This window comes from Aricia agestis, chromosome Z, assembly GCF_905147365.1.
Source record: "Aricia agestis chromosome Z, ilAriAges1.1, whole genome shotgun sequence".
NCBI classification, from domain to species: Eukaryota; Metazoa; Arthropoda; class Insecta; order Lepidoptera; family Lycaenidae; genus Aricia; species Aricia agestis.
Window position 1 is genome coordinate 23,355,336 of NC_056428.1, and position 12,984 is coordinate 23,368,319.

The 12,984-nt window shown below is 36.3% G+C and overlaps 2 protein-coding genes across 2 annotated transcripts in view; one reads left to right on the plus strand and one right to left on the minus strand.

Moving 5' to 3' along the window:
• LOC121738340 (glutamine synthetase 2 cytoplasmic-like) overlaps nt 1-11,194 on the plus strand; it is a 78,850-nt gene extending 67,656 nt beyond the window's left edge. Inside the window, exons 9-10 of the mRNA XM_042130319.1 lie at nt 3,518-3,520; nt 11,183-11,194. The gene's annotated coding sequence lies outside the window, so the exon portion shown is untranslated. The remainder of the gene's footprint in view (nt 1-3,517; nt 3,521-11,182) is intronic.
• The window catches only part of LOC121738338 (protein zer-1 homolog), a 33,634-nt gene continuing 23,988 nt past the window's right edge, over nt 3,339-12,984 (minus strand). The window contains exons 4-8 of the mRNA XM_042130317.1: nt 9,216-9,377; nt 6,638-6,799; nt 5,631-5,780; nt 4,159-4,411; nt 3,339-3,699 (exon numbers count right to left, since the gene is read on the minus strand). Of these exons, the coding sequence (XP_041986251.1) occupies nt 3,518-3,699; nt 4,159-4,411; nt 5,631-5,780; nt 6,638-6,799; nt 9,216-9,377 (909 nt within the window). The 3' untranslated portion in view covers nt 3,339-3,517. The remainder of the gene's footprint in view (nt 3,700-4,158; nt 4,412-5,630; nt 5,781-6,637; nt 6,800-9,215; nt 9,378-12,984) is intronic.

Genomic DNA, 12,984 nt, shown 5'->3' on the forward strand with positions numbered 1-12,984 from the left:
GGCGGAATTAAGGAAAGCGTTTTATTTTAATATATTGTTTCATATTTAAAATAAATATATGAGAAAACAACAAAATACTGAAAATCGGGCCTTTCCTTGATTTTATCAAATGCTATCATCACTTTGGAGATATTGTTAAAAATTACCAACACTAGCGAATGGTGCAATAATACAGTTTTTTTTTTCTTTTTTTATATAAATGAAACATTCTGTATTATTGCACCAGTCGCAAGTATTGCTCATTAGTTATTATAAGCAATTTCTACATCCTGTATTATTGCACCAATCGCAAGTATTGCTCATTAGTTATTATAAACAATTTACATCCTGTATTATTGCGCCAGTCGCAAGTATTGCTCATTAGTTATTATAAACAATTTACATCCTGTATTATTGCGCCAGTCGCAAGTATTGCTCATTAGTTATTATAAACAATTTCTACAAGGTAACAAGGTTAGATTTTTAATATTTTATTATTTTTCCATACATTTCTTAAAAATATTGAACAATATACTAAAATATTCCACTTTCCTTAAGTTTGCTATATACGATTACTTTCCAGAAATGATTCCTTACCAGCTACTATAAATAAAAATACTATAAACTAACTATAAATTGATGCAATAATACATAGTGTTTTTTGTGATTTTTTCTTACCTAACCTACCTCGTTAACTTTTTTCTCCCATGGTTTAGAGATTTTTCGTCATACAATGAAATGTTCAACTTCTCAAGCCCTTTCATTTGGTATGTGTCTCAAAGTGCTACATTAGTGGGTACGAAGTGCCCCTGCTTCTTTAATCTAAAAAAAATCAACACAAGTTATGCGAGCGGTTAGACGCCATGTTTGTTTTTTTGGCTTATAAACTACTACTAGCGCCACCGCAGTAAGAAAAAATGAAATACATTGAATTACGTGACGATTGTTCAATCAACGTTCGGCAGAGTCACTCAATTGAAGTGTCAGTCAATGAATGCGCTAGTCAATTAATCGAATCACAGATTGAACGGCGACATAATACGCTGCCTAATTTATTTATCATCCAAATTACTTTCATAAGAGTTTTCCATAATTGTATTATTAGAATTGACACATCTACTGCCTATTGAGATAACTCGTAGACTTATAACAATAATTGTAAAATTTAGGATTGAGTAACACAAAATGAAACTGGGTTACATAACGAAAACAAGATACCTAGGCTGATAAATATTAAAAATATTTGGCTGTGGTATTAAGTCAACATGCATTCGATAATAACGCAGGAAAGTTAGAAATAAAAAAAATATGCAATTTGATATAAGATGTCGGAAGAGTCGCGTTATGAAAAAAAACATTTTTTTTAAATTTTTAACTACGCTGTCAAAATTATTGAATACAAGTTGACAAAGGACTGTTTCTTAGCTTTGTAAATTTTGTTTAAATTATAATTTACAATATGTACCAAGTTTGTAAAATACAATGAAATGTAAGTTATTAACTATAGACCGACAAGGCTTTAAATGAACGTAGGCGGGGGCGCTGCTGCTAAAGGAGAACTGTCAAAAACATGTGAAAAAAATGGGGTTTGTCCTTGATGGCAGCGTTAGTTCCACGTTCATTTAATTAAAGCCTTGTCTGTCTCTTATTTTAATACAGGTTAAAATCTCATTGCAAATTGAAAAAAAAAATTGCTAAAGTATAAAATATAATAAAACAATAATGTACCATCAATGACATTGATTCATAAGCAGATGGCGGACTCACGTAATTTTGTCGGGTTGTGTCAATTTTAGTGATCATCAGCTGGGTTTGACACAAGGCAACCCGCCCGCGATATGCCTATGAATCATCTGATAGTACATTACAATATGAAAATATTTTGTATTACTTATTTAAACTCTGACATAAAGCAACATGAAAATACTACAGTAAAATTTAAGAAGACGGTAGATTTACACACATTCATATTTACTTTAGTAACACATTATCCAGCAGAAAATAAAATCATGCAAAATATATTATATACAATTTTAAATATTATGCTGCTGTCTTTATGTAGATAGCAGCTTATTCTCCAAGAAAGATGTTCTATTAGAAAAAAACTACAAATTTACACAATAATATACAATTATTATCGCAAACAATATTAAACAAACATTTTTTTAACAAAGATAATTTTAATATTTAATAAAACAAACTCAAAAGAAAGTTGGCGCCTAATGTATCTCACGAAAATGTCGGCCACCCTCGTACTTAAGTTTAAAAGTTTCCCATTATGCAGTAAAATAGGTATATTAATCATTTTATTAAATAGTTGGGCGATGCGAATACGTTTAGTCAGATTGCACGCTATTTACATGGTGTAATGCATCTCAACTCTAAATAATTTAATAAAATTACACATAGTCATATTTATATGGGCACAGAGCATTCTGGGTCATTACGAATTTTAACACTTGAAGTCGCTGATGATTGAACTTTTTGAAAAAAAAAGTTACTTAATGCTTTAATTTTGACATTCTTACTTTTTAATTGTTTTAGAAAGTTGAAACGTTTATGAATTTGACGTCTTCATTTAGACCTCAAAGACGGCAATGTTCCCCTTTTATAAGAAGATCAAAATATTCAGCTGATTGTTAAATTTCATAATGAGGCCCTGGGCGGCATGCATTTAACGACACAAACTAATATAATCCGGGTTTCCTAGAGCATTTTTTTTCATTTGATTACTATCAAGCAAATTTTTCGTGAGTAGCTTTATTTTGATAAGACGAACAACAATTTCCAGTGCGAAAATTCTCGAATGTGGTAGCTAACAGAGATGGAAAGGAGAAATTATAGCCATCCCTCCAGATCAATATTACCCATTTTTATATATTAATAAAAATAAGTCGGGTTTTCCTTCCTGACGTTATAACTCTAGAACGCACGAACCGATTTCCACGGTTTTGCATTCGTTGGAAGGGTCTCGGGCTCCGTGAGGTCTATAGAAAAAAAATCTGAAAAAACTTCAAGAGAAAAGCAGGAAAACAGGGAAAATTATTTTGTGGCAAAACAACATTTGCCGGGACAGCTAGTTTAATATACAAAAAATCAGCTGGTTAGTAACCTTTTTTAGGTTCCGTAGTCAACAAGGACTTGTTGACTAAAACGGAACCCTAACCAGCTGATTTTTAGTATATTAATTGGTTAATATTTATATAACTCAGTAACATTGTTCTACAAATAGAAGAATCCATATTTTAGGATCATCATATCGAAATATTTAATCCTTTCTGTCTCTGTTAGCTACCACTTTCGAACTTTTCGCAGAGGAAATTGTTGTTCGTCTTGTCAAAATGAGGCTCACGAAAAATTTGCTTGATAGTAATCAAGGCAAAAAAATGTTCCAGGGAACCCGGGCTAATAATATAATCTCGTATGAAAAAATCAATTATGTTTAGTTGAAGCACACACTAAGCTCGATAGCCACTGCGGTCCACACTATTCACTGTTCTTCAAGTTCGGGATCGATTTCCCCGAAGAAGTCCATTAGTTAGTTGTCCGGAGCTATGGCCGGTGGATCCCCGGTCTCTCCTCGGAGGGAGTAGTTCTGGCAGTTCTCGATCACTTTCCAGGCCAGCTCCTTGATCATGTTGTAGGAGCAGGGGTTGTTGAGCAGACCATAGAGCAGACCAATACCACCCTCTGCTTCGACCAGGCTGCAGTATTTCTCCGCTGGAATATTTAGCAGTAAGTTTTAGGGTTGTTCAATGTTCATATTTAATAAAAATCTTAAATATATTTCATAGGCAGATGGTAGAGTTACATAATTTGGTCACATTATGTGAAACCTAGCCTATAGATCACTACTAACATTGAATTGATATAAGAATAATTTAATTAACAAAGGTCATTGCGCGTATCTGACCCGCGTTGCGAAGAGTGGAAGACATAATTCAAAATAGTTTTCAGCTAAGGGGATAGATATTAATATGATCATGTATGCATACTAATATTATAAACGCGAAAGTGTATATTCTGTCTGTCTGTAACCTCTTCACCATGTTTTTTTAAATTCGGTATGGAGATACTTCTTATCCCGGGAAAGGACACTTTCACCCCTGAAAAATGTGCGGTTGCCGTAATCAATTTTGGCGCAGCGGCGCGTCGTCTATTTCTTATTGTAATACTCACGGTAGACGGTGGTGAGGTTGGCCAGCGCCCAAACAGCCCAGTGCTGGCACTGCGGCGTGTGATGAGCGCTGAGCAGACCGAGTATCGGCTCGAAGGACCGGTAGTTTATATTCCTCTCGACCCGAAGATTCCACCGCTCCACGGCAGCCGCTATACGCTCAAGTACCGCCTCCCGGGCCGGTTCCTCCACTGTCCAGGCTTCGGGACCGTCTGACGCCATATGAGCGAGGACGCCAGCAGCGTTGTAACTTACCTACGAGTAAATGAGATTGAGGTCTTTAGTACATAGGATAGTTTTAGTGTAAGTTGCACCAGTGACCATTTAAATTGCTAGTTCTATATTATAGAACAAGTGGAATGCTTAACATCTATTAGCTCAGATCTACCCCTGTATAATGCTCTTAATCAGCCAGCAGACTAATGGAGCTGTATTTATAGTGTATTATATTTTCAATAGTAGTTTACACTTATATACTTAATAACCTAATACCTAATACCTTTAGAGAAGTTTAGGTGAATTTATCGCAATAATACAGCATAAACATCACGGATGATCTACAATAACACTACATTAATGCTAAAAGTACACGTGTAAACTAAATGTAAACTCTTAAATGGAGTAAAATGCTACTTGGGATGTCATATCGGCCGGCGCGCGCCATACTAAGAGCCAGTCCACACGCCGCGTTACGTCAGCGTTGCGTCGACGCAGCGCTTCCGTTTGACGCATAGCCAGCCACACGGGCGCTGCGTCACCGCAGCGTTACTACGAAGCAGTCTTAACGTCAACACCTCCTCCCGCTTCGTCTCGGGGGCGGCCCGCTGCTGTCCATCATGTGTGCCTTGCGTCGATGCAGCGCTTCCGTTTGACGCATAGCCAGCCACACGGGAGCTGCGTCACCGCAGCGTTACTACGAAGCAGTCTTAACGTCAACACCCCCTCACGCTTCGTCTCGGGGGCTGCCCGCTGCTGTCCGTCATGTGTACGTTGCGCGCTGCTGTCACGACGCAGCGCGCCGTGTGAACACCTTGGTTATTTGTATCAAATCCTCAGCATTGTGAAACATGTCGAAAGTGATACTAGCGCCCAACTCGCGTATATTCGCCCGTTTGTTTGAAGTCGAGGTACTCGCTACTCGCCTACCTCGGTTCTGTCTACTCTGGTCATAAGTCATATAACATTTACCTGTCAATTTTGACAGGTTATCGTTAGTTTAGTTATCAAATGTCAAAATAATAACCTAATCCAGTTGTTTTATCATAGTTAAATTAAAGAAAATATGTCTATAAAAATGTGATGAAAAAATGCAATTTATCACTATATTATTAACGTTAACTAAAAAAAACATCGCCCATGGACACTCGCAACATCAGAAGAGCTGCAGGTGCGTTGCCGGCCTTTTAAGAGGGCATACGCTTTCTTCTTGAAGATTGGCAGGTCGTATAGGTGTGATCAAGCTCTAAGTACTCACTTCTATGCCGTCGCTGGAGGATTCCAGCAGCTCGTAGAACACGGACAGGAACAGTTTGTCCATGAGCTGGGGCCGGAGTTGGGGCACTTCGGCCACGTTACCCAGGAGACCCATCATGTTGCGGAGTAGCTCCTCTTTATCGGGGAAACACTGTAATCATAATTTTACATTACGTGGCACATACTTTCGAAACTTTAAAATGCTAGTTCGTTATATAATGTGTCCCGACACCAGTGTCCGATCCATTAATGTCGTGATGTAGGGCATAATATTTTATCGACAAATTGGCCCTCAAATATTTTTCCCTCTCACGGTTGCAAAATGGTAGCCATTTCAGTAAATATGTGTATCACATAATAAAAAATTTAAATATAATATGTATAGTATAAAAGTATTAAATATATTTCCGTTGTCTGGTACCCGTAACGCAAGTCCTTCAGGTACTTACCACGGGGCCAGACTGACGTGGTGTGAAGCGTCCATAGATATTATTATTATTATTTAGTTTTTCTCGGGCTTTCATACTACTCTGACCAATACTTCTCATTTATGTTCATCACAGTTTATGGTCAGAAAACTTATGAAATATTAATAGTTCAGATTAATATGAGAGCCAGAGAAATTACTCTGAGTACGGCGTACGGGTGACGCTCGGGCGCTTGCTCATACAAAATTGAAAACAATTTGTTATTCGCTGCTACATTCACAGCGATTTCCCTTCAAGGAACACACACTCATCCTAGAGTACTATCACTTAGATTTGTGACACCCCGACCCCCGTACATTCGACTAACCCCGTACATTTGAGCATTACCTCACATGCGAATGCTCCCAGTGATCCCGCGCCATTGTATTGCGTTAATTTTTGACGTGACAACGTTCATCATCGCGAGTGATCGGCTCAGTTCGTAGTTGTCACGTCAAACTACCGTCTGTAAACCGACATTACAGACAAAAAACTTTTTAACACTTACGCATCCAAAGCAAAGCTGTAGGTAGGTACATACCTTGAGGCAGGCGAGGAAGTACTCCATGCCTCTATTTTCGAGGAACCGCTGACAGTTCTGAGGCGTCTCGTCCGTGACGTTCCACATGGTGGACCAGGCCACCTCCAGCACATCGTCGCACACCCGCCGCTCCAGCCGGTCAGAGATTAGATTGAGCATTTTCTGGAATATTCCACACAATCAGGAAAAGATTCAGGATTTAGGATCTGTTTAGGCGCCGCGCCACACCGGAATGGCAGCGGCGCGGCGAACACTTTCAGTGTCATATGATTTTAAACTTTATCTTCATTATTGTAATACGTAGGTATCGCTTGAGAAATGACATAAGACAACTTCATCGGGACATAGTGCAATGTGCGGCTTAGGGGATACTGATTGAAAGAGATGTTTTAGTCGCGACTTATCTTTATTAACTAACTTAATAATGGTGTGACATACACTACAATAGTTCATTGAAATGTCACAATTATATAAGGACCGAATATTGCGTTTATTAGAGAACGCAATTTTATTTTTAGGACATGGGGGTAGGTAGGAGTTTTAAACATTTTTTTAAGACAAACTAGCCAATGAATTTCAAAAATATTTAATTTATATTCTTAAAATACCCTATTTCAACGAAAAAGATATAAAAAGCACATATGAGTTTTTTGGACAATGCCCGTGATAAATTATTGGATATATTGCTTTCCAGGCGCCAATCCTGGATATAGGCTTGCTAAAGACCTGATTGAAACGATAAGAGCAATCATCTAAAAAATATAATTTCCCGTAAATATCTGGCAGTACTACATAATTATGTTAATACATTATATAACATACTGATTAAATTATAACATTACAAGCACAATATTTTATTTTGACAATTTTCCGTAATTGTTTTATATAATAAACTGTAGGAAAACAATGAATTGCTATCGCAATTGCATAAGCACATCCCACTGTTGGGCAAAGGTCTCACAAAGCCTTTCGTATGTTACAATAGCAAAGAAAATGGGAGCATTCTTTATTATGATGAAACACAGTATTTATAATTTGGTAAAACAGGCTTTCTTTAATTCAACTACAATCGCAAAAGCTTTAAACATTTAAGTAAAATGCACATCGTTTTTTTTTAATTAAGAGTAGACTTTCAGTTTGCTTTCTCGCTTCAGTACTACTTTACTTTTTTATTAATATACAATTATTAATTTTTTTCGCAATTCGCAATGAAATCTTACATACAAAATTTCCGTGTAGCGGTGTTAGTCGCCAAACTCCTCCGAAACGGCTGGACCGATTTTGTTAAAACTTTCTGAGCTTATTCAATCGATCTAAATCGATCGACGACCTCTGTGGCTCAGTGGTGAGTGCGTTGGTAGCTCAAGCTGATGTGTATTAAATATGTCTATCATATAATAAAAATCTTAAAAATATGTATAGTATAAAAGTATTAAATATATTTCCGTTGTCTGGTACCTGTAACACAAGTCCTTCAGGTACTTAGCACGGGGCCAGACTGACGTGGTGTGAAGCGTCCATAGATATTATTATCCATAGATATTATCTAAAAATCGGTCAAATATGTTTCATTTATGAAATAACTTCGTAGCGTAGTGTTACCACATCGTATATGATAAAACAATATTTGCTGAATCGGCTAATAAACTAAAATTCTAAATTTATTTATAATTTAAATACCAGCAATTGTATATTATTAATTTGCATGCGCCATAATCAATAAAATCAAAATTCATAACAAAATATCTAAAAATTATTACCAAATCGCATAGCGCTTTAAACTGATTTCACTAAGATTAATATGGATTGCAGTTGCCGCTGTATATCTTATATCTTTAAACGAGCAATTCTTATATATATATATATATAAAAAGCTAGGAATCATTTCTAGAAAATGTCGTTGTCATTGGATACCGAGCAAAGCTCGGTCAAACAGCTAGTGAAAGTTTATTCCAAGAAGATGCAAGCAACATCAAGTGACAACATATTATTTAAAAGATATAAAAAATATTAACTTATAGCTCAGAGAACAAAGTAATTACAATATCGCAAAGCAACACCTTAATACAAAGCATATTATGCAAACACTAGCGTTATATTCACGTGGGTTTAACTACGCTATTGAAGGCGTAGTTTGTACCTACATGTGTGTGCTAAGCTAGTAAATTAAGTAAATGAAGTAAAGATTATTTTTTTCATGCCAGCTATGATTAATACATATATCAATAGGCAAGGATAAGTGAATCGCTTTAAAATATGCTTCATTATCATCTAATTATGTAAAGTTTTTTAATACGCTTTTACTAGCTTGGGCTGTATGTATGTAACGGAATCTTTGAGCACGATTTATACCTATATCCAGTAATCTTATTAATTGGAAACTTTGCATACGTATTAAGAGCCGAAGGCAATGCAATAATTTGTAAAAAAATGTGAAAAATAATAATAATAAAAATATATATTTTTAGTTTCGTCAATCAACAATCATAATAATAATTGTATATATTATACTAGATATATTATACTATATAATATAATATGTAATGTATTATTTTTATACTTAAGAAAGTGAACGTACCGAGATTGCCCCGTTACTTCCCAGGAATCTCTTCTGAGTGCCATCAACTTGGCAGGCCAGCGAGTTCAGCAAGTATATTGCTATGCGCTGCACGAAGCTCTCCTGGTTCACGTCAGCAACACCGTTCAGTAGTATGTGAACTACACGCTCGTACTCGAACAACTAAAAAATAATAATAAGTATTTAACGATATTAGTGGCGGCCGAAAAGGAAGATCTTCCGACCGAGAGAGATAGCATGCTCGGACAGGCCGAAGCCCACTGATGTCATTTCAGACGTTGTAATATATCTTGCCGTTCTCCGAAACTTCGATAGCGTGATGCAGGAGTGATAGGCGAATTGTGGGTACCGCCACAAGTATAACCCTCAGTTGGTCGCGCTTTTAGAATAACGCCGCCGGTCACCTGGGATCTTTGAGAGCCCGAAAATTAAATGACATAAAAATGGCATTTTATATAATATTATTTCTTAACTATTTTTATGCATAAATGTTATTTTGTTCAATATCAATCAGATGCAATAAAAATATAATATTTTGAACATCTTAAAACCACGATAAAATATAGGCCTCTTGGAAATCTCTAGTGGCGCGGCGAGTGGCAGATTCAGGCAATATATACTTTTTATATATTTTTTCGTTAAAATAGGGTATTTTAAGAATACAAATTAAATAATTTTGAAATTCATTGGCTAGTTTTTTTTCAGTAAATTTTTAAAGTTTCGCTCTGACGTCATCATCGGCGGCTAATTGACCTCTGTAGTGTTTTAAATTTCCTTTCAATCTTATTTATAATGGCTGTTTCGTCAAATGCAAGTTCTCATTATGTGAAAGCTGATACGAGTATTTTATTCTTTTATATACAGAAAAACGATCACTGACCTTATTCCTCGAAATATTTTTGTAATGAGCAAAATTAAAAAAAAATGGACAATACCCATTCCTTCAATATTCACTTTTGCATTTATAATATTATCATACTAATATACTAATTACTGATATTACTAATAATATTATAAGTGCGAAAGTGTGTCTGTCTGTTACCTCGTAACGCCTAAACTGCTGAATAGATTTTGCTGAAATTTGGCATGGATAACTCCATAATATATTCTTAAGAGTCCCGAAAAAGGACATATACAGTGGCGTAACTATAAGATCCGGGGCCCGTGGCAAATTTATGGGGCTCTATCAATAAAAATCGTCACGTTTATAATACATATTATGTACCAAAAAATTTTTGCCCATTTGAGTCGGGGGCCCGTGGCATTTTGCCAGCCCTATATTTACGCCACTGGACATACGATCCTTTTTGTCTCGGGAAAATGTACGGTTCCCGAATCCCGCGCGGTTACTCTGTTGTGCAAGAGTTATGGCACAACGGAGTTGCGGGCGTCATCTAGTAAATTTATTATATTACATATTAATCATAAAAATCAAAGAAAAATTTCTTTGATAATGAAATACATCTGCATTTTCCATTTTTATTTTGCATGTATAGTTGAAAAGTTGCTGAATATATTTGTTTAGATTATTCAATACATAGCTCCACTTTCACGTCGTACAGTCGATTACCTACTCTGGTCTGTGGTATTACTTTTACACGGATGATTCGTTCTCCATCATCATGGATTTCGAATACTTCATGAACATGATTGCTTTGGAATTAGTTTGTGCTCTATAATGTTTAATTAGGTAAACAACCTGTTTTTAGTAATAAGTAATAACTAAGGAGATGATCTTACAAATAAATAAATACAAAGTAAAAAATCATATTCAATGAATTTAAAAGAATATTTCATGATATTTAAGTAAATATAGCTTTCGATGAGTACTGATTTTCCGCGGAAAAAGTCTGCGGAAATATTATGAAATCCACAATCAATAATATTTTGGCTCATTACTTTTTATTGTGCTAAAAATATAAACAATTACCAAAAAAGTGCAGTAACTTGTATGAGAATCAAATGAGAAAAGCGCCCGAGTTTCGACGATATCCAAGAAGCCTATAGAAGTCAAAAAATTCAACTGCAGATCTTAATATTCCAGGAAAATTAAAAAAAAATCTATATAATTTTAAAATTGTTGTAAAATGTGAAGACAACTAAAATCGCAGTTAAATTTACTATAACTTAGCTTGAAATTTGAAAAACTTAGGGCCTGTTTCACCACTTCCTAATAAGGCTATCCACCACTTAATTTGACAGATGAAGTATGGAGAATCTGTCAAAAAAGTTTTTTTTTTATGAAATAAGGGGGCAAACGAGCAAACGGGTCACCTGATGGAAAGCAACTTCCGTCGCCCATGGACACTCGCAGCATCAGAAGAGCTGCAAGTGCGTTGCCGGCCTTTTAAGAGGGAATAGGGTAATAGGGGAGGGTAGGGAAGGGAATAGTTGAGGGTAGGGAAGGGAATAGAGTAGGGGTTAGGGGATTGGGCCTCCGGTAAACTCACTCACTCGGCGAAACCCAGCGCAAGCGCTGTTTCACATCGGTTTTCTGTGAGAACGTGGTATTTATCCGGTCGAGCCCGCCCATTCGTGCCGAAGCATGGCTCTCCCACGTATAAAGTTCTCTCCCAGTTGTAAATAGCCTATGCAGCACTTTATCAGAAAGTGGTGAAACCGGCCCTAAATAACATTTAAAGTCTCGTTTACGCAATCTCCGGGCTTCTAAAGTCGGCACGTGACCGACCCAGGGTTAAGTAAAATTAACTCCCAATTCAAAGCTTTTACAAAGGTGATGAAGCCGCACTAGTGCCACACAACACGAGGCGACACATTACGTTCCACGGAACTTTACAAACGAATCGGACGTTTCTCAAACATCAGTCCTATGGAACGTGTCGCCTCGTGTCGTGTCGCAACACTGCGTTTTTACTTTATGTTTTATATTGTTTATTCTAATTCTTAATTAGAATTTATTATTTATTAATATTGAACAGATCAAATCACCGGGACCTGCTTACAAGCTTTCCTTTTTTTCTTCTGAGTATTATCTACGATCAATCCACGGATTATGAGCAGATGGATCCAGTGACTGGAACTCTATATTATTTTATTTACCTTTATTCTCTGAATCTCTTATCAAGGTCTAGAATGTTATATCGTTTCAGTCTTTTGTGACATCTTTTATTCAGAAGATTCTGAGCAAGATCGTTGGGACGGATATCCAAGCGATTCTTGATGGATTTTTTAAAAACTTCTTGGATTTTGCTGTTACCAGTGTGAATTGGAGATCAAAATAATGTTTTGGTATCTTTGTATGTTGGAGTCGGAAGCACTACCCAGTGGCGTAACTATAACATGCGGGGCCCGTGGCAAATTGACGGGGAGCTATTACTTAAAAATAGTCACGTTAAGAGGGCGACTAACCCCAAAAATCAAACATCGTCCTTATCTCTTCACACTCACGCCCGTCGTTCATAGCCAGGTGAAAAAGAACGACGCGGATTCATCGCCAAATTAGTTTTTTCTCAATAAATTTATGGAGTTATTACATATATACCTACAACGTTTTAAAAATCCGCTAGGTCGATCTCTCAATGCTAGAATTTTATACAATGTGTTAAAATATTAACTTAGTTCGCACGGTTATGGCAATAAATGAAAAAATCGTGAAAATTAGATGCATCTTTGTGTTTTTTTTCTATAGAGAATATTTTAAGATATCGTGTTTTTGCTCTAATTTTAGAAAATGAAACAATTCAGAGCTTATTTTCAAGTATAAAAATGAAATCGACACTTTAGGGTTAGTCGCCCCCTTAATAATAAA